Source organism: Ovis aries, chromosome 5 (assembly GCF_016772045.2).
Source record: "Ovis aries strain OAR_USU_Benz2616 breed Rambouillet chromosome 5, ARS-UI_Ramb_v3.0, whole genome shotgun sequence".
NCBI lineage: Eukaryota > Metazoa > Chordata > Mammalia > Artiodactyla > Bovidae > Ovis > Ovis aries.
The window spans coordinates 22,239,124-22,260,572 of NC_056058.1; the positions used below are offsets into that span (position 1 = coordinate 22,239,124).

The following is a 21,449-nucleotide window of genomic DNA, read 5'->3' on the forward strand; positions in this document are numbered from 1 at the left end:
CTTCTCTCCTAAAGCTGCCCACCACCATACAGTCACATTTATCTTTGTCTCCTCAAAACTTCCATTGAACACTTGATGTCTATAACTTTATCTTGTCCTGTAGTCATTTATTCTTTAACATATTAAGGTTAGAGGTGCCCGTGTTGTCTGTGCAATGATTCTATGAACAACGTGAGGGCTAGTACTACATCTTACAGGTGCTCTGTAACTCCCATGCCACCCACGAAAAGGGTGTGATGACAGAAAGATCATTAAATAGCATGCCAACTAACAGCTCAAAATAAGAGTTATGTTCAACACAAAACAATTCAAATATAATGTGTTAGTTTTAAAAACAGAACTCAGGACCTTTTAATATTCCTAGTTTGTGATTTACTGTGTACAAGAATAGATTTAAATGCTACTTCTTACCCATAAACAGCCATCATTTATGTGAATTGTACAGAATAATTTTGTTTACCTATAATTTTTCTCTTTCTCTCTTTTGACTTGATTTGTGCTGCAACTTAAATAAGATCCATAACATGGAAATAAGATGCTATGATAATCATTTAAAATTAAGGATTCCTTCTATTTTTTTTACAAATGATTTTATATTTTATTTAAGCTTTCAGAAACTCTCATATAATTGAATCTCTTTCAAAAACATTTACATGAAGATTCACTGAAAGCTTTTATGTCACAATTCTATGAAAATGTTCTGATAAATTAAGCTGGTAAATCTTCCCAAATATTATTTGCTCTAATCTCTATTTATTGAACACTTGAGGATTTTTCAACTTTTTTAATATTGTGAATAATACTCAGATAAATATACTATACACTAATTATTTGTGTATCTGAATATTTCCCTTCAATAGATACCCAGCTTTGGAATTTCAGAGTAAAAAAACTGAACATTTAAAGATTTGAAAAAACAATTTCAAATTGATTTTCATAAAGTTTGCATAAATTTATGCTTTCATAACTGAAGTTATGAAAGTGTCCATTTCTGAACACCTCCTTGAAAGCACCTTTATAATAATATTTAATAATGACTAAATAATTGCTTACAAAGCATCAGCTATACATCAGGGAATATTCAAAATTCTGGGAATCCCCATATGAACAATAGAAATATGTTCTCTGGCTTCATAGAACTGATCAACTAACTGGGAAACCAGACATTAATCAAGGCATAAGTAACTATTAATAAGTAATTATAATTACACTGAATCTTGTGAGGGAGGAGTCAGGAAAGGCTTATCTGAAGGATGTCATTTATGGAGGAGGCTAGCCAGGGGAAAAGAGAAGCACAGAAAGAGCATTCAAAGCTGTGGGAACTACAGAGGCAAAGGTCACCAGCATGGTGTGGCGTGAAACAGGTATCAAACGTGTAGATGCCACACGTCCTAATGCGGATCATGAGCCGGTGAGCCTGGAGACTACGGGACAGCCAGGCTTTACAGGCTGTGTTAATTTTTAGAAGATTTTTCCTAAGAAAAAAAAATATAAGCTATAAGATTTCAAACAATATTGTGCAGAAAATGGACTAGCACAGGACACATTTGTATAGAGAAGACAGGATAGCACACTAACATAGTATCCCATTGGAAAGTAATTAGTGGCTTGACTTAAGACAGTAGAATGTATAAGAGGAATTCAAGAGTGAAATGGATAAGACAGGCTGATGACTTGGTTGCCCTGGGTGAAAGGAAGTGTCAGGGCTGATGCCAGATTTCTAGTATGGGAAACAGTGGTTATAATAGCACATAGATAGGAAAGACTAGAAAAACAAATGATTGAGGAGAAACATCAGGAATTGAATTTTGAACAATCTAGATTTCTTTTTTTAAAAAATCTCTTTTTTGCTATTGAGGCTAAAGATGTTTCTCATTTGCTTATTATTTATCTGCCTTTCAAATTTAAAATAATAAATCATACATTATCTGTTTTTTTCTGTTCAACTAAGATTTTTCTGGTGTTTATATTTCCATTATTATGAACACTATATTAATAAAAGTATTAAAATTTTACCTCAATTTCTACCAAATAATATTTTTCCTACATACTACATATAAGGGGTAATGTTTTTGATGAAATATTAAGCATATATATTTTTAGATGTATGAAAACTATTTAAGTATTAATTTTACCTTGAATTTTAAATGTGAAAAGGAAATATGCTGCCAGAAAACTCTCAACACCTTGCAAATAGCTTTTACCAGCTACAAATAGACATACTTCTGATAATGCTAGATTGATTAAAAGTTAATGATTTTGCCTAAAAGTTAAAGTATTTCCTTGTATTTCTCTAAGGTCTATTAAATGTTCTGAGAGTCTTTTCAGTCTAAATTTGTACTAACAGCCAGTATAACTTAATTCTTTTTCCTGTCTTTCAATATATTCAAGGCACTGTTATAAAATATTTCCTGAAAATCTCTAATAAAAATGCCTTAAAAACTTTTTGTAGTAACTAAAGTATCATATTGAGACTCAACTGGTCTTCTGGAATTCAGCATCCCCTCTTTCCTGAAATGCCACACGGATGTACTTGAAAATCCACACAACTTATGACCTTAACAGCAACCCCATAGGCGGATTCAATATTCTGGGTGAGTAGTGTTTCTTGGCTTTTCAATTCATCAGCTTTAGAAATGTGTTTTCTAGAAAATCTATATCTGGCCACATCTAAATAACTGGTGCTTCACTATCTCTCCCATTGTAAACAACCAGGAAAGTAGACAACGTCTGAAACGATTGTTTCAATGGACAACGGAGAACAGATTCCCTAAGAGGAGGAGACCAAAGGCAGCCTCTAAAGTTACTTGACTTCTGCCTGACGATGTTTACCAGACCCTAAGGAAAATCAGTCCTGGATATTCACTGGAAGGACTGATGCTTAAGCTGAAGTTCCAATCCTTTGGCCACCTGATGCGAAGAACTGACTCATTGGAAAAGATCCTGATGCTGGGAAAGATTGAAGGCAGGAGGAGAAGGGGATGACAGAGGATGAGAGGGTTGGGTGGCATCACTGACTCGATGGACATGTGCTTGAGCAAGCTCCAGGAGTTGGTGATGGACAGGGAAGCCTGGCATGCTGCAGTCCATGGGATCGCAGAGAGTTGGACATGACTGAGCGACTGAACTGAACCACACAGAGGGGTAACTCCAGCAGCAGAGCACAGATAACAAGGGCTTGAGCAAGATGAGGACACAGAGAAAGGAGTAAAACTGACTAAGGCAGCTGGAATCTGTTTTATGGAGTACTGGAGAAGAGGAGTGATACAAAGATGAGCTTCAAACTATTTCATACACTGACATGGTGTGAGGGACATAACCTAGAGCATCTCCTTTATTTACACTTGCTGTAGAGACCTTTATCCATATTTAACCTGTCACAGCCTTCTATACTCTCACTGGCTGCACTTAACCATCAGCCCTTTCATTTACCAATTCATATTACTGTTTTAGAGCTCTTAAAAGTCTTTTCCACTTTCGTTTCCTTTGGAGCTTTCTTTAACCTTATAAGTTTATGTAATGGCACGATGGAAAGAAATGGGAATAAATGGGTACCTGGCAGAGTTTTGGGAGAACACAGGGAATATGCGAAGTGGGGTACCTTGTGGTTTGTGTCAAGTGTATGCTATTTCAAAATTTCCTTTTTGTTTCCTATTACAGAATTTTGACTGCCTTCTAACTCTTAAAACACTATTAACATCAAGAAGCTTTATATTATACCAAGTATTGACAACTTAAAGCTCTACAACAGAACTTTTTAGAGCCACTCTAAAATAACTCTTTCATTTGTTTCATCCTTCATCTACCAAAAATCTTTGTGGCAGAAACTGTCATTGTAGTTTAAAGGAGAATGATCTCAATTTCCTTGCACTATTCTTTCTGAATCTTGTGTTTCTGTAAATCCTAAACATTACATCCTTTAACTGCTGATTGGAGGTTTAGTGACTAAGTCAAGTCTGACTCTTGCGACCCCACGGACTGTAGCCTGCCAGGCTCCTCTGTCCATGTTAACTGCTGATTATTACTGACTAAATTCTTAAGTAACAAGAAAATGCATTTTTTTTCTAAAAGTTCTAGTATTTTTCAAGAAAACAAATAGAGCCATTAACAAACAAAATGCATTTTTCCCCCTAGGATGCGATAATTAGAAAAAACAACCAAAACATAAAATATAATTATTACAAAAGCAAAAACAAACAAACAAACAAAAATCTGCAAAGGTGTCCCTTTGAGCCTGAAACTCAATACTAAGCGGCAAATAAGTGGAGTGAGATTCCTCAAGCTTGGGAAAAGACTAACTACCTAGGACCTATAAACTGCACACCTCCTGGAGCTTGTGTAGGGCTGTAAAACATGCGTCTTTTGCTATCAGTGAAGAGATCTTACTGAACATATAGACTATTCAGAGGAGAACCTAGGAAGGCTGGCAAATTAGAAATGAAGTTGGATGAGCCCTAGAATTAAGGTTCCCTGAAAAGAGAGGATAGGTACAAAAATTATTTGAAGACATAATGCTCAAATTTTTTCCAAATTTTATATAAACCATTAGCCTACAGATCTGAAAAGTACACTGGAACTGAAATAGGATAAGTGCAAAGAAAGCCATACCAAGGCACAACATATTCAAACTGCTAGAACCCAATGATAGGGAGAACAATCTTAATTGGCCAGGAAGGAAACAGGAATATTGGATATAGGGGGGAAAGATGTAAGAATTCCCTGGACACACCATTGGGACTAATGCAAGGAAACAATCTTTAAAGTGAAACAAACAAACAAACAAACAAACAACACAAAATAGTGAATATAGTGAAAATGTATTTCAGATATGAAGGCAAGGTAAACTGTCAGAAAAACAAAATCTAAGAAATATTGCTGCCAGCAGACTTGCTTGACAAGAAGTATTAAAGGATGTTCTTAAAGAACATGGTTCAGATGGAAACAGGTTTCTAAGTGAAGGTATGAAGAATGTTAGTGTTGACAAATGTACAAAAATATGAAAATAATTTTTCACTAATTCTTTTTCATATAATTGACTATTTGAAACATAAATGGTTAGACTGTATTTTGGTGCTAAAAGCAAATACAGAAATAAATTGATTATATAAAATGTAGAAATAAAACGTATAATAGCACAAAGAAGGGGAAGGAAGCAAGCAAAGAGAAGTGTTTTAAGGAACTTGCATTATATGTAAAGTGATACAATATAATCTGAGGGAGACAATAATAAGTTAAAAATCCATATAGTAAATCCTAAGCAACAAATGAAAATATAAAACATGAGCTATATGCAGCTAATAAGCAAATAAAGGAGACTAATGGAATACTGAAAAATATTCCAACAAGAAGTCAGATAAAGAGAAAAAAGAAATAAAAAGGAATGGAATACACAGAAAAATTCAATACGTCCATAATTACATTTAAATGTATTTTGAATATTAGTTAAAGGAAAGAGATTTTCAGGCCACAGAGAAAAAAAGGATTGGCTATTCAATTTGCAAGAATGTACTTTTTTGGTAGGGGGAACTACTCTGGTGGCTCAGATAGTAAAGAATTTGCCTGCAATGCAGGAGACCTGTGTTCAGTCCCTGGGTGGGGAAGATCCCCTGGAGAAGGGAATGGCAACCCACTCCAGTATTCATGCCTGGAGAATTCCATGGATAGAGAAGCCTGGTGGTCTACAGTCCATGGGGTCACAAAGAGTTGGACATGACTGAGTGACTAACACTTTAAAAATAAAAGATAGGGAGCTTAAACCTAAAAGGAAAGAAAGAAGCACTCAATACTAAAAAAAAAAGATGTATCATCTATATTAATATTAGATAGCATGGACTTCAGGGCAAGGAATATTCTGAGATCAAAAGAGAATTTTTAAAATGTCATTTAAACATAAATTACTCTAAATGTAAAATATTAAATGACATCTATAACTTATTAAGGCAATTATATAATCCTAAGTGTATCACAGAACATCAAAATACATGAAGCAAAAACTGACATAAGTGGAAGGAGATACAGAAAAATCCCCAACTTTAATCAGTAAGTTCAATAGTTCTTTTTCTTTAGTTGATAAAAGTAGAAAATCAGTAAGAACATAGAACACCTGAGACAAAAATAGAACAAATGGAGCCAAATGATATTAGAGAAGAATCAGCAATTGCAGAATATGATTTTTTTCAAATATAAATGAAACACTGACCAACATAGGCCTTAGGCCATGAAACAAGCTTCAGTTGAAATCATACCCAGAACAACTGACCCTTGGAAAACAGGCATGTGAGCTGCGTGGGCCACTTATATGTGGATTTTTTTCAAGGCTAAATACTTCACTACTATGTGATAACCATCCCTGCCTCTTCTGTTGGTTGAATTCACAAATGTTGAATTGAACCCAGATAGAGAGAAATGGCATTTATGGAGGAAAAGTCTATATGGAGGTCTGACTATAAATTATACTTGGATTTTCGGCTTTGTGAAGGGGAAGGACCCTCAGCCCCCGTGTTGTTCAAGGGTCAACTGTAAATTCTCTTTAGACACAGATTTAACTGGAATCAGTAACAAAATACCTATTAGAAAATGTACAAATATTTGGAAATAAAAAATACATTTACAAATTACCCACGTGTCAAAGAAGAAATCACAATGGTAATTTCAGAATATTTTAAACTAAAAGTAGGACCTATAAAAATTGTGGAATGCAGCTATAGCAGTGCCTAGACGGAAAAACTGTCATATTCGCAAAGAAGAAAGGACTAAAATCAATTACCTAAGTTTCTACCTTAAAATGGTATTTACAACAGCAATTTAAACCTAAAGTAAGCAAGACGAAAATAAGACCAGAAGTCAATTGAATAGAAAGCAGATTAACAATAGATGTACACCTGTGGTGGATTCAAGCCAATGTATGGCAAAACCAATACAGTATTGTAAAGTAAAATAAAGTAAAAATAAAAATTAAAAAAAAAAGAAAGAAAATGAAAAAAAAAAAGTTATGCATATTCATTCCTCAAAAAATTAAAAATAGCACTACCATATGATCTAGTAATTCCACTTCTGGTTATGTATCTGAATAAAACCAAATCACTATATCAAAAAAACAACAACAATAGGTGCAATTAATAACACTAAAAATTGGTTATCTCAAAAGTGCAAAAACGGACAAAACTCTGACGAAGAAAAAAGACTAATATCGGAAACGACAGGAGAAATACTGTTATAATACTTACACACACTGTAGTGTAATAAGGACATAATATAAACAAATTCAAGACAATAAATCTGATAGGATAAGTTAAATGTATTAGTTTTCTGCAGATACCAATTAACAAATCTGATACAAGAAAAAAAGAATATCTGGATAGTTATAAACACACACACACACACACTCACACACACACACTCACACACACACAAACACAAAAGAAGTTAGATTTGGGGATTATAAAACCTTCCCAGAAAGAAAACACCAATGCTCAGATATATAAGGAAAAAAGAATACCAATTTCAATATAATATTTACTGTAAAATAGAAGAGCAGGGGCAGATGGTTCTCCAAATTTACTAAAAATGCTATTTTTCTTAAGGTAGATAATAAATACTAACATCTACATACAGTTTCCATTATAACTAACCTATTGGTTAGGAATATTGATTGATTGTCTATTTTATTTTCTATCGAGTTTTAAAAATTTCATTTAAAAATTATATTTACTTCCTTAAATACAAATTTAGCCAACTTTTGTTAATTCTTATTTTTAAATTCCTCCTTTATATATTTAAAAACATTGCCATAATATTTTTTTGTTTCTGTATATGATACAAATATATATGTCTGATTCTGCTCTCCCTTATTTTTTAATGTGTTTTGCGTATGATGTCTATTTCCTTCTTTGTTTCCTAAACATTGTTTTTTAACTATAAAATTGTATTTGTTGAACTTTATAGCATTCTTTTGAGGCCTCATGTAAAGGTGACTTATCTTCAAAAAGGACTTGCATTTGCACATACCAGCCACCTTGGTAACCTCATTAAAAGAAATGTCTTGAGGATTTTGGACTTCATAGAGTAAACTGGTGCTAGAAATCCATAGGAAAATTTACTTTGGTTTGCAAATGCTCAGGAAAGTAGCTTTTCTACCTTCACTCAGTGCCAAAGTTACTACAGACACATTTCTTGATTTTTCTCCTTTTATGGTACAAAGGAAACATACATAGGGTGTCTCCTCATATTGAGCTCAAACTGAGTTTGTAAAATCTTTGGGGTCCCCCTTTACACAGAGGTCTTGAGTTTCTACTTTGTAAAGATCCTGGGCTTTGTCTTCTGTCCAGTTCCTGTTGGCTCTCAACGTCTAAACTGATCACCAGGATTAAGCATAAGTGGGGCTTCAGTCAGCCTTATATTCTGGCTTCCTGTTCTCATTTTGTTTCTGGCAGGTGAGGGATCCTAACTTCTTTCCAGTTCAGAGGTAAATTTAAAAAGTGTTCCTCCCCCCACCCCCCCCCGCCTCATGTTGTACTCTGTTCAACATTTTAAAGTGTTTTCAGTGAGAATTTTTCCCACAGTTGTTGTTGTACATTTCCCTGATAGCACACCTCTGTGAAAACTACAGATCAATTTTCCTCATGAATAATAATACAAAAATCCTCAACAAAACACTAGCTTCTGAACCAAATTCAGGAGCACAAAAGGCATCTAAATCAAAAAGGAGGAATTACAATTATTTTTGTTTGCAGATGATATATGTATAAACCACTAAAGATTTTGCAAAAAACTCATTAGAAGTAATGAATAAATTCAGTAAAGTAGCATGATATAAAAACACAAAAAGCAGTTGCATTTCCACACACTAATAATGAACAATCTAAAAGGAAGTCAAGAAAAGATTTCTATTTACAGTACCATAGCATCATAAAGAATTAAATACTTGGGAATTAACTTTACTGAAGAGGTGACTATGTATACAATGAAAACTAAAAAACATTTCTGAAAGAAATTAAAGAAGATAAATAAATGAAAACACATCTCAGATTCATAACTTAGAAGACTTAATATTGTTAAGATGTCAGTATTATCCAAAGTGGCCTACAAATTCAGTGCAATCCCTATCAAAGTTTTGATGCCTTTTTGTGCAGAAATTTTAAAAAAATCTATCCTAAAATTTATAGGGACTCTCAGGAAACTCTGAATAACTAAAAAAACCTTGAAAAATAGAAACAAAGCTGGAGACTCACACTTCCTGATTTCAAAACTTACTAGAAAGCTACAGTAATCAAAACCTGTGTTACTGGCATAAAAACAGACATACAAATCAATGGAATAGAACAGAGATCCCAGAATTAAACCTTCACATATATGGCCAAATGCTTTCTACATGGGTGCCAAGATCATTCAATGGAGAAAGGACAGTCTTTCAACCAGTAGTGATGGGAAAACTGAGTATCCACATGCAGAAAACTGAAGTTGGACTCTAGTCCTACATATAAAATTTAACTCAAAATGGATCAAAGTTCTAAATGTCAGATCTAAAACTATAAAAGTCTTACAATAAAATAAAAGGCAAAAGCTCCACAACATTGAATTTGACAATGATTTCTTAGACATTGCACCAAAGGGACAGAATATAAAAGAAAGACAGACAAACTTCATGAAAATTGAAAACTACATGAAAAGACACTATTAACAGAGTAAAAACCCACAAACTGGAAGAAAATATCTGAAAATCAATCTGATAAAGAGATTCAGATCGAGAATATACACAGAAAAAAATTGATCAACAACAACAAAAAAGTCAAACAGCGTAAATAAAAAATGGGCAAAGACCTGAACAGATATTTCTCCAAAGAAGTTATACAAAGCCAACAAGTGCATGAAAAGATAATCAACGTCACTTATTATTAGAGAAATACAAGTCAAATCCTGAATAAGATAACACTTCATAGCTATTAGGATGGCTACTATATTGTCACCCTGCTTATTTAACTTCTATGCAGAGTACATCATGAGAAACACTGGACTGGAAGAAACACAAGCTGGAATCAAGATTGCCAGGAGAAATACCAACAACCTCAGATATGCAGATGACACCACCCTTATGGCAGAAAGTGAAGAGGAACTAAAAAGCCTCTTGATGAAAGTAAAAGAGGAGAGTGAAAAAGTTGGCTTAAAGCTCAACATTCAGAAAACGAAGATCATGGCATCCAGTCCCATCACTTCATGGGAAATAGATGGGGAAACAGTGGAAACAGTGGCAGACTTTATTTTGGGGGGCTCCAAAAGCACTGCAGATAGTGATTGCAGCCATGAAATTAAAAGACACTTACTCCTTGGAAGAAAAGTTATGACCAACCTAGATAGCATGTTCAAAAGCAGAGACATTACTTTGCCAACTAAGGTCCATCTAGTCAAGGCTATGGTTTTTCCAGTGGTCATGGATGGATGTGAGAGTTGGACTGTGAAGAAGGCTGAGCGCCAAAGAATTGATGCTTTTGAACTGTGGTGTTGGAGAAGACTCTTGAGAGTCCCTTGGACTGCAAGGAGATCCAGCAATCCATTCTGAAGGAGATGAACCCTGGGATTTCTTTGGAAGCAATGATGCTAAAGCTGAAACTCTAGTACTTTGGCCACCTCATGCGAAGAGTTGATTCACTGGAAAAGACTCTGATGCTGGGAGGGATTGGGGGCAGGAGGAGAAGGGGACGACAGAGGATGAGATGGCTGGATGGCATCACTGACTCGATGGACATGAGTCTGAGTGAACTCCGGGAGTTGGTGATGGACAGGGAGGCCTGGCGTGCTGCGATTCATGGGGTCACAAAGAGTTGGATACGACTGAGCGACTGAACTGAAGTGAACTGAACTGAACTATTGAAATAGAAAATGTGTTGGTGAAGATATGAAGAAACTGGAACCCTCGTAACCTGTTGGTAGAAATTGCAAATTGTGTGGTAACTCTGGAAAATGTTACATAGTTTCTAAAAAAATTAAAAATAAAATTAGTCTATGATCCAAGAATTCTACTTCTGGGTATATACTCAAGAGAATGAAAAGCCAGGTCTTTAAGAGATATTAGTATATCCATATTCATAGCAACATTATTCACAATAGCTAAAAATGTGAAAGCAAGCCACGAATACATGAATAAATAAGTAGATAAGCAAAAGGTGTTTTACATATATGTATATATATATATATATATATATATAAACATACATACATATATATGTACAGACATTGGAACAATAGCCTTTAAAAAGATGGGAATGTTGACTCATGCTACAGTACAGCTAAATATTGAGGGCATTATGGTAAAGGAAATGTCAGTCATAAAAGGACATTTATGGTGTGATTCCATATGTATGCGATACATAGAGTGGACAAATTCATGGAGATAAAAAGCAAGATGGAGGTTACCAGGGACTGGGAAGAGAGGAGAATGGGGAGTTACTATTAAGGGGTACAGAGTTTCAGGCTTACGAGATTAAGAGTCCTGGAGATGGATGGTGGTCGCTGTACAACATAGTGAATGTACTCAATGCCATCAAATCGTACACTTAATATAGGTCAGATGTCAATTTTGTTATATGTATTTGACACAATTTTTTTTTAAAACGGGTTTTAAGGGGAATAAAGATATTCATATTGGCATCCCTGGAACCTATGAATTCTATCTTATATGGCAAATAAATAACATTGCAAATATGGTTAAATTAAGGGTCTTCAGATGGGGAGATTTTCCTGGATATTACCATAGTGGGTCTAAAATGCAATCACATGTAGCTTTTTAAGAGGAAGGAAGAGTGGAACACAGACAAAGAAGAGAGGGCAATGATTTTAGGGAGGTACGTACTGAAATGCTACGGTCAAAGGAAAAGAATGCAGGTAGCAGAGAATCTGGAAGGGATCAGGACTGAATGCCACCCTAGAAACTTCAAAGAGAGCATGGTTTTGCAGACACCTTGATTTTTGGTCCAGTAAAACTGATTATGGCCTCCAGAACTTTGGCAGAATACACTCCTCTCATTTTAAACCACCAAGGTTGTGGTAACAGTCACAACAGTCATAGGACACTGATACATTGACATTGACTATAATGGGAAAACTGAAAAAGAGGTTTCTGCACAGATGAAAATACAATTTTTGATTTAGACATTATTTCTGAGGTGTACATGAAAATTTGATAATTTACATCAAATAAAAATGTAAAGAATGGAGCGAAACGTGATTCCTGAGAGAGATAGCATAGCAGAGAATACAGCAGGGCCCAGGCTTGAGCCCCACAGCATGGGAACACTGGGAAATTATGTGGAGACTGAGAATCCAGCAAAAGAGGGCATTTGCTGACTTTGATCTGTTGAGGAGAGACAAAAAAAAAAAAAAAAAGAAAAACTGGAGTAGCAACATTCATATCGGAGTAAATAGACTTTAAAATAAAGGCTGTTATGAGATAATAGGAAACTAGATAATGATCAAGGGATTAAGAACACATAACTATTGTAAATATATATGCACCCAACATAGGAGCAGCTCAATATATAAGGCAACCACTCACAGTCAAAGCTATGACAAACCTAGACAGCATATTAGAAAGCAGAGACATTTCTTTGCCGACAAAGGTCTGTTTAACGAAAGCTACGGTCTTTCCAGTAGTCATGTATATATGTGAGAGTTCGGACTATAAAGAAGGCTGAGTGTCAAAGAATTGATGCTTTTGAACTGTGGTACTGGAGAAGACTCTTGAGAGTCCCTTGGACTGCAAGGAGATCAAACCAGCCAATTCTAAAGGAAATCAATCCTGAATATTCATTGGAAGGACTGATGCTAAAGCTGAAGCTCCAGTACTTTGGCCACCTGATATGAAGAGCTGACTCATTAGAAGACTCTGATGCTGGGAAAGATTGAAGGCAGGAGGAGAAGGTGATGACAGAGGACAAGATGGTTAGATGGCATCACCGACTCAGTGGACATGAGTTTGAGCCAGCTCCAGGAGATGTTGTGCTGCAGTTCATGGGGTCGCAAAGAGTCAGACATGACTGAGCAACTGAACAACAGTCATAAAAGGGGAAATTGACAGTAACACAATAATAGTGGGGGATTTTAACACCTCCTTTATATCGATGGACGGATCATCAAGAGAGAAAATCAGTAAGGAAACATAGGCCTTAAATGACAGAATGGACCGAACAGACTTAATTGATATAAAGCAGTCCATCCAAAAGCAGCAAAACATACATTCTTCTCACATGCACATGGAATATTCTCCAGGACTGACCACTTGTTGGGCTACAAAGCAAGCCTGGGTAAATTTAAGAAAACTGAAATCATCTGCAGCATCTATTTCAACCACAACACTATGAGATAAAGAATAAATTACAAGAAAAAAGTGTAAAAACCACAAATATATGGAGGCTAAATAATATGCTACCAAACCAACAATGGGTAACTGAGTAGCCATTCTCTAACACCAGATACAAAAATTAACTCAAAATGGATTAAAGACCTAAATGTAAAACTGGATACTATAGAACTCATAGATGAAAATATATGCAGACACTCTTTGAAATAAATTGCAGCAACATCTTATTGTATCTACCTCTCAGATTAATGAAAATAAAAACAAAAATAAACAGACTTAATTAAACTTAAAAGTGGAAATCATTAAAAAAAAAAAAAAGCCCACAGAATGGGAGAAAATATTTGCAAATGGTGTGACTTACAAAGAATTAATTTCCAAATTATGCAAACAGTTCATGTTGCTCAATATAAGAAAAGTCAAAATATGGGCATAAGATCTAAATAGACATTTCTTCAGAGAAGACAAATAGCCAGAAAACAAATGAAAAGATGTTTCAAAATCATTAATTATTGGAGAAATGCAAATCAAAACTATAGTGAGTTATCACCTCACATCAGTCAAAATGGCCATCATCAAAAAGTCTACAAACGGTAAATGCTGGAGGTGTACAGAAAAGGGAGCACTTTTACTCTGCTGGTGGGAATGTAAACTGGTATATCCACTATGGAGAACAGTATGGAGGTGCCTTAAAAAACTAAAAACAGAGCTATCATATAATCCTGCAATCCCATTTCCGGGCATGTATCTGGAGAAAACCAGAATTTGAAAAGATACATTCACCCTAACATTCACTGCAGCACTATGTATCACAGCCAAGATAAGGACAGCATAAAAGTCCACTGACAGATGAATGATTAAAGACGATGTGGTGCATGTATACAGTGGAATATCACTCAGTCATAGAAAGAGTGAAACAATGCTATTTTTAGCAACATGGACGGACCTAGAGATTATCATACTCAATGAAGCATGTCAGACAAAGACAAATATGATGTGATATCACTTATATGTGGAATCTAAAAAAATGATACAAACAAATTTATTTGGAAAACAGAAACAGACTCACCGACTTTGAAAACAAACTTACAGTTACCAAAGGGAAAAGGTGGAAGGGAAGTATAAATTAGGAGGTGGCTATTAACACATACACTATTATATAAAATACATAATCAGTAAGTACCTACTGTATAGCATAGGGACCTCTACTTAATATTCTATAATACCTTAAATGGAAAAGAAATTTGAAAAATGTTAAATATGACTGAATCACTTTGCTGTACACCTGAAACTATACAACGCTGTAAATCAACTATGTGCTGTGTGTGTTGTGCTAAATAGCTTCAGTCAAGTCTCTTTGTGACCTTGTGAACCATAGCTTGCCAGGCTCCTCTGTCCATGGTATACTCCAGGCAAGAAAATTGCAGTGGGTTGCCATGCCCTCCTCTAGGAGATCTTACCAACCCAAGTATTGAACTTGCATCTCTTACATCTCCTGTATTGGTAGGCAGGTTGTTTACCACCAGGGAAGCCCTCCTCCAGCCCTACTCCAATATTAGCTAAAAATATCATAATTTGAAAAAAGATAATATAAATATGATGTTTAAATTCTGGAAGAATAGCCTTTTGCCAGATGTGTAATATTAGATGTCAGTGAATGCCATGGCTATAAAAGAGACTTTTACATGACTTAATTAGCTTGAAATATTAATTTATAAGCAATATATATGTTGACAATATACCATTTTCTTTCATATATTTAAAATTTATTAAATATCTTCTGCTTCTGTCAGGTCCAGACCATTTCTGTCCTTTATTGAGTCTATTTTTGCATGAAATGTTCCCTTTGAATCTCTAATTTTCTTGAAGAGATCTCTAGTTTTCCCATTCTGTTGTTTTCCTCTATTTCTTTGCACTGATCGCTGAGGAAGGCTTTCTTATCTCTTCTTGCTATTCTTTGGAACTCTGCATTCAGATGCTTATATCTTTCCTTTTCTCCTTTGCTTTTCACTTCTCTTCTTTTCACAGCTATTTGTAAGGCCTCCCCAGACAGTCATTTTGCTTTTTTGCATTTATAAGTGATTAGTATGAATAATTATATACAAAAAACTGGATAACCTATAATAATGAATAAATTCCTAGAAATATGCAATGTCTCAAGACTGATTCAGGAAGAAACAGAGAGTATGAAAGGCCAATTCCCAGTAATGAAATTGATTCATTAATCAGATAATTTCCAATAAACAAAACTCAAGGACCAGATAGCTCCACAGGCAAATTTACCTAATATTTAAAGAAGAGTTTACAATTATCCTTCCCAAACTATTCCCCAAAATTTAAGAGGAAGGAACGCATCAAAATGTATTCCACGAGGCAAGTATCACCCTGATACCCAAATTAGACAAAGACGACATAGGAAAAGAAAATTACAGGTCAATATTTCTGATGAACATAGATCCAAAAATCTTCAAAAAAAAGACTAGAAAATAAAATTCAACAATACATTAAAAGGATCACTACATCATGATTAAGTTAGGTCCATCTCAGAGGTGAAAGGATAGTACAATATTCACAAATCAATATTTACCTGATACACCAGGTAAACAAAGTGAGCAATAAAAAATAAAAAGGTCATCTCAAAAGATGCAGAAAAAGATTTTGACAAAATCAACATTTATTTAGAACAAAAAAGCTTTTAATGATGTGGAAATAGAAGACATATACCTTGATATTTAATAAGGCCAGATATGACAAAAGCACTGTCAACATCTTACTCAATGGTCAATAGGTGAAAGCATGTCCTCTAAAATCAGGAACAGGATAAAGATGCCTACTCTCACCATGCTCATTCAACATAGTATGGGAAGTTCTAGCCACCATAGTCAGATAAGAAAAACAATCCAAACCGGAAGAAAGAAGTAAAACTATCACTCTTTGCATATGACATGATCCTATATGCAAAAAATCCTAAAGATGTCACCAAAATACTATTAGAACTAATACATGAATTCAGAAAAGTAGCAGAATACAAAATCAATATACAGAAATCTGTTGCACTTCTAAATACTAGTAATGCATCATCAGAAAAGGAAAATAAGAAAACAGTCCCATTTATAATTACATCAAAGAATAAAATATTTAACAGTAAATCTAACTAAGAAGGTACAAGACTTGCATTGGAAGACTATATGGCATTCATGAAAGAAACTGAAGACAACAAAAGGTGATGGAAAGACAGACTGAACTCATAAACTGGAAGAATTTTTATTGTTAAAATGACCATACCACTTAAAGCAATCTACAACTTTATTGCAACCCTTGTCAAAAGACTGCTTGCACTTTCCAGAAAGTCTGGACAAATAATTCTAAAATTTATTTGGAAACAAAAAGACCCTGAATAGCCAAAGCAATCTAGAAAGAGAAGAATAAAGCTGTAGGTAACACACATACCCTCATTTTAAATGATACTACAAAGCAGCAGTAATTAAAAGAGTCTAGTACCAAACATGGAGAAAGATAGACATTGATCAATAGAACAGAACAGAAAGACCAGAAATAAATTAATTTTTATGGTTAATTAACCTATGACAAAGGAGACAAGAATATACACTGAGGAAGGACAGCTATTCTACAAATGGTATTGGGAAAACTGGACAACTACATGCATTAGAACCAAACTGAACTACTTTCCCACATTGTATATAGAAATAAACTCAAAATGGATCCAAGTGTTAAATTTAAGACCTGAAACCACAAAATTCCTAGAAGAAAGCATAGGTAGTATGCTCTTTGACAGCAGTTTTAGCAATATATTTTTTGGGGGGGATTTGTCTACTCAGGCAAGGCAAACAAAAGCAAAAATAACCAAATGGGAATATGTCAAACTAAAAATTTGTCAACAAATGAAAAGGCAGCTTACTGAATGTGAGAAGATATTTGCAAACAATATATCCTGTAAGAAGTTAATATCCAAAATATACAAAGTACTCATATAATCAACATCAAAAATCCCTAAACAATTCAGTTAGAAAGTGGGCAGAGGCTCTGAAGAGAAATTTTTTTCAAAGACATTCTGATGGTCAACAGGTACGTAAAAAGATGCTCAGAATTACTAATCATCAGGAGAACGAAAATCAAAACCATGATGAAATATCACCTCACATCTGTCAGAATGGTTATCATCAAAAAAACAAAAACAAGTGTTGGCAGTATGTGGAAAAAAGAAAATCCTCTTATACTGTTCGTGGGAGTGTAATTGGTGTGGTTACATGGGGAGGGAGGTGGGAGGGGGGTTCATGTTTGGGAATGCATGTAAGAATTAAAGATTTTAAAATTTAAAAAAAAAAAAAAAGAAAGTTAAACACAGAACTTCCATATGATCCAGCAATTTTGCTCCTAGGTATTAACTCAAAGAAAATAAAAGTACTAATTCAAAAAGGGATAAGCACCCTGATGTTCAGTGTGGCAATGTTTACATTAGTCAAGATATAGAAGCATTCATTCGTCTAAGTGTCCAATGATAGATGAATAGATAAAGAAGATAGAACCTGTCATTTGTTAACAGGTTTTAGGTTGACATAGTCCCATTTGGTTATTTTTGCTTTCATTTGCCTTGCCTAGGTAGACAAATAAAAAACACAAAAAAAAATATTGTTAAGATTGCTGTCACAGAACTACTACCTATGTTTTCTTCTTGGAATTTTATGGTTTCAGGCCTTAAATTTAAAAATTTAATCCACTTTGAGTTTATTTCTGTATATGGTGTGGGAAAGCATTTCAGTGAGGTTTATACACACAATGGACTATTAATCATCCAAAAGAAAAAGAAATCTTGCCATTTGCAACAAATATTTAGATCTAGAGGATACTATGGTAAATGAAATAAGTCAGACAAAGAAAGACAAATACTGTATGATCTCACAAACATGTGGAATTTAAAAAATGAAAACAAGCAAACAAATCAAAATAAAAAGAAACTCTTAGATACAGAGAGCAAAGGGGTGACTGCCAGAGGGAGGGGGTAGTGGGTATATGAAACAGATGAAAGGTATTAAGAGATAAAAAGCTCCAGTGATGAAATAAGCAATGCAAGTCTTATAATATACAGTATAAGGAATATGATCAGTAACACTGTAATAACTTCGTTTGGGGACAGATCCTTACTAGACTTATCGTGGTGACCATTTCATAATGTATGCATATGTCAGCACTATGCAGTACACCTGAAACTATCAGAATATTATAAGCCAACTTTCCTATTTCAAAATTAAAAACAAGAAACTTTCTTCATAGATGCATATACCTGAAGTGAGGCAAAAGAGAGCACAGTTAGTTCAGTTGCTCAGTTATGTCCGACTCTTTGCGACCCCATGGACTGCAGCAAGCCAGGCCTCCCTGTCCACCACCAACTCCCAGAGTCCACCCAAACTCATGTCCATCAAGTCGGTGATGCCATCCAGCCATCTCATCCTCTGTTGTCCCCTTCTCCTCCTGCCTCCAATCCCTCCCAGCATCAGGGTCTTTTCCAATGAGTCAACTCTTTGCATCAGGTGGCCAAAATATTGGAGTTTCAGCTTCAACATCAGTCCTTCCAAAGAATACCCAGGACTGATCTCCTTTAGGATGGACTGGTTGGATCTCCTTGCTGTCCAAGGGACTCACTGTCTTCCATTAAAAGAGCAAGTCCTCTTAGTACATAGAATTTTCTTTAAGAATCCCACAAGATTTCCAAATTATAGAGTAATCAGCAAATACACACACACACACATCTATGTATACATCTGCACATGCAACAAACATGGATATGTGTATATTTATGTGCATGCATACATGAAATATATATGTGTATATGAAACAAAACATATTCAAATCCTCCAATGAGTATTTGTTCCTTAACGTGGATTAACATGAATAAGTAATTAATAACTCCCCTCTGCCTCTGCTGCCAAAAAACGCATAGTCAACCACATTGCTTTTGCTCCAGGGAAGTCCCTGGGAGGGAAGGAAAAAAATTCCTACTTGACAAGAGGTGCTTCCTGGGAAATTCATATATGTAACTAGAAACACACTGATGTTCTGGTCATCACAGAACTCTCAGGGCAAGGCAGCTAAGCTTGAACTTGGATGGGCTCTGTGTCTTTACACAGGTTACCTAAATAGCTGTGTGCTGGCTTTTCTTCCACAACTTTGATTCTTCTTGCTCCAGCAGGTATCACCAGCACTTCTACATAACCTGTAAAAGTCAATAAAACATGAAATACATATTGAGTTTCTTCTAATTCTTTTTTCTTCACTGACTTTCCCTATTTTCTTTTGGTTTTGGCTTTTGATGTGATATTTCAATATCTATATAAAGAAAAAAATCATCTATAAAAGCTGTCATAAATTCAAGTTGAGAAGTTTATTTGAGCAACACTGAGAATACAAAACTATCATGAGCAAATGGGTGACTGTATTCTATGTTAAAAAGCTTCCCAACAGCTTATGAATTATAAGGTGAGAAAAAGCACAATGGGTAGCTTGGTTAGAAACACAGTGAATCCTGGAACAGAGCAAACTAACTTAAGTTCTGCTCCTGGAACTCCTGTAAATCAGAAAGTCTAGGGAGGAGGAAGCATAGCTGGAGAGCATACAGATGGTGGATGTGGGTCCCTGAAATAGTTGAGTATTGGACAAGAAAGAGCAAGCCTTCCCTGGGAGATGAACAAAGGGTTTTGAAACTTGAGCCGGAGACAAGTAAGATAAGATAATTAAGTAAAATAATAAGTAAGGCCACACCAGGCAATCTGATGTCACCCTGAAAGGGATCAGATGGCAAGGAGCAAGATACAATTAGGTATTTTTTAGGAAATACACTTTAGCAGTGGTTAGGAATGTAATGCCTGAAGTGAAACAAGAGAGTAAGATAAAGTTGGATAGAAGAAAAAGTACGCACAAAAAGTCAAAATCAAGACTTCATTTTCTCAGTATTTCTGTATAGCTACACATAGGTCTAATAAACATCTAATTTTCAAAGCAACTGATAAAAAGGTATAATAGCTAATCCCAGAGTTGTCTCCTACTGATTAATTATTCAAATTCCTGAAACTGTTGACAATTATTTGCTGTTTACCAAAAGGTAGCAGACACCCCACCTGGTGGCAGTGCCTGGGATTAGAGGTCTTTTCAAATTAGCATTTCCAATAGAGAATAAATTTTTAGTAACACTAAATCACACAAGTACTTCCATTTTGTTACATGAATGCAGTATGCAGCAATGAAAATAAGACACAAACACTTACTTCCTATTTGCATACAGAAATGAGGTAAGATGATTTCTGTACCCAATGAGTTTAGAATCGAATTGGAAAGATAAGACACAAATATCTTACATAAAAATGAGTTAAATAAAGCTTTCAAAATTAAGCTTAGAAGATCATATTCAAAATAAAATGGCTAATTTTCCAATGAAGAATGTAAATTAAAGTTGTTTAAACCATCCCCCTTATCTGATCACATCACCACTCAGAAGTTTTGCTGCTATTTTAACTCAGAAGTGGGATTTCAGCGTGCCCCCCTGCCCCCCCTCCGCCCCATTTTAAGTGGTTCTATACATTACTGATGTTTGAGTAACACTGGCACCAGTAGGAATCACAATGGTTCAGAAAAGAGAATGTTTCATATAGTCAAAGAAAGCTTCATAAAGAAGCAAAAAGATGAACTGTCTTTGAAGAATGGATAGGTTTTGGATATACAAGTGACCCTTAAACAAAACAATGCATGAGTTAAGAGTGCTGATCTGCCCTGTAGTAAAAAAATCTGAGTATATTAAATAGTGGACCCTCTGTATACGTGGTTCCTTCGTATCTGTGGTTCTACATCTGAAGACTTAAAAACTGCAGGTTGTGTGTACTGTAGTATTTACTATTTTAAAAAATCCATATATAAGTGGACCCATGCAGTTATTTGAGAGACAACTATATATAAAAAAGAGTGAGTTCACCATATGTAAATAAAAGTAACATGGTAAGAGGTATTTTTGGTACCACACAAAATAACTCTGACAGAATGAGAAGGGGTAAGAAGATGGCTATATTAAGAGAATTTAAATGCATGCCCAGGA

General features: G+C 35.0%; 1 protein-coding gene across 3 annotated transcripts in view; it reads right to left on the reverse strand.

Annotated features, from left to right (window-relative positions):
* The window catches only part of ADAMTS19 (ADAM metallopeptidase with thrombospondin type 1 motif 19), a 265,725-nt gene that overhangs the window by 51,377 nt on the left and 192,899 nt on the right, over positions 1–21,449 (reverse strand). For all 3 annotated transcript variants that reach the window (XM_042250270.2, XM_012178168.5, XM_042250271.2), the window contains one exon: positions 19,500–19,580. In XM_042250270.2, the coding sequence (XP_042106204.1) occupies positions 19,500–19,580 (81 nt within the window). The remainder of the gene's footprint in view (positions 1–19,499; positions 19,581–21,449) is intronic.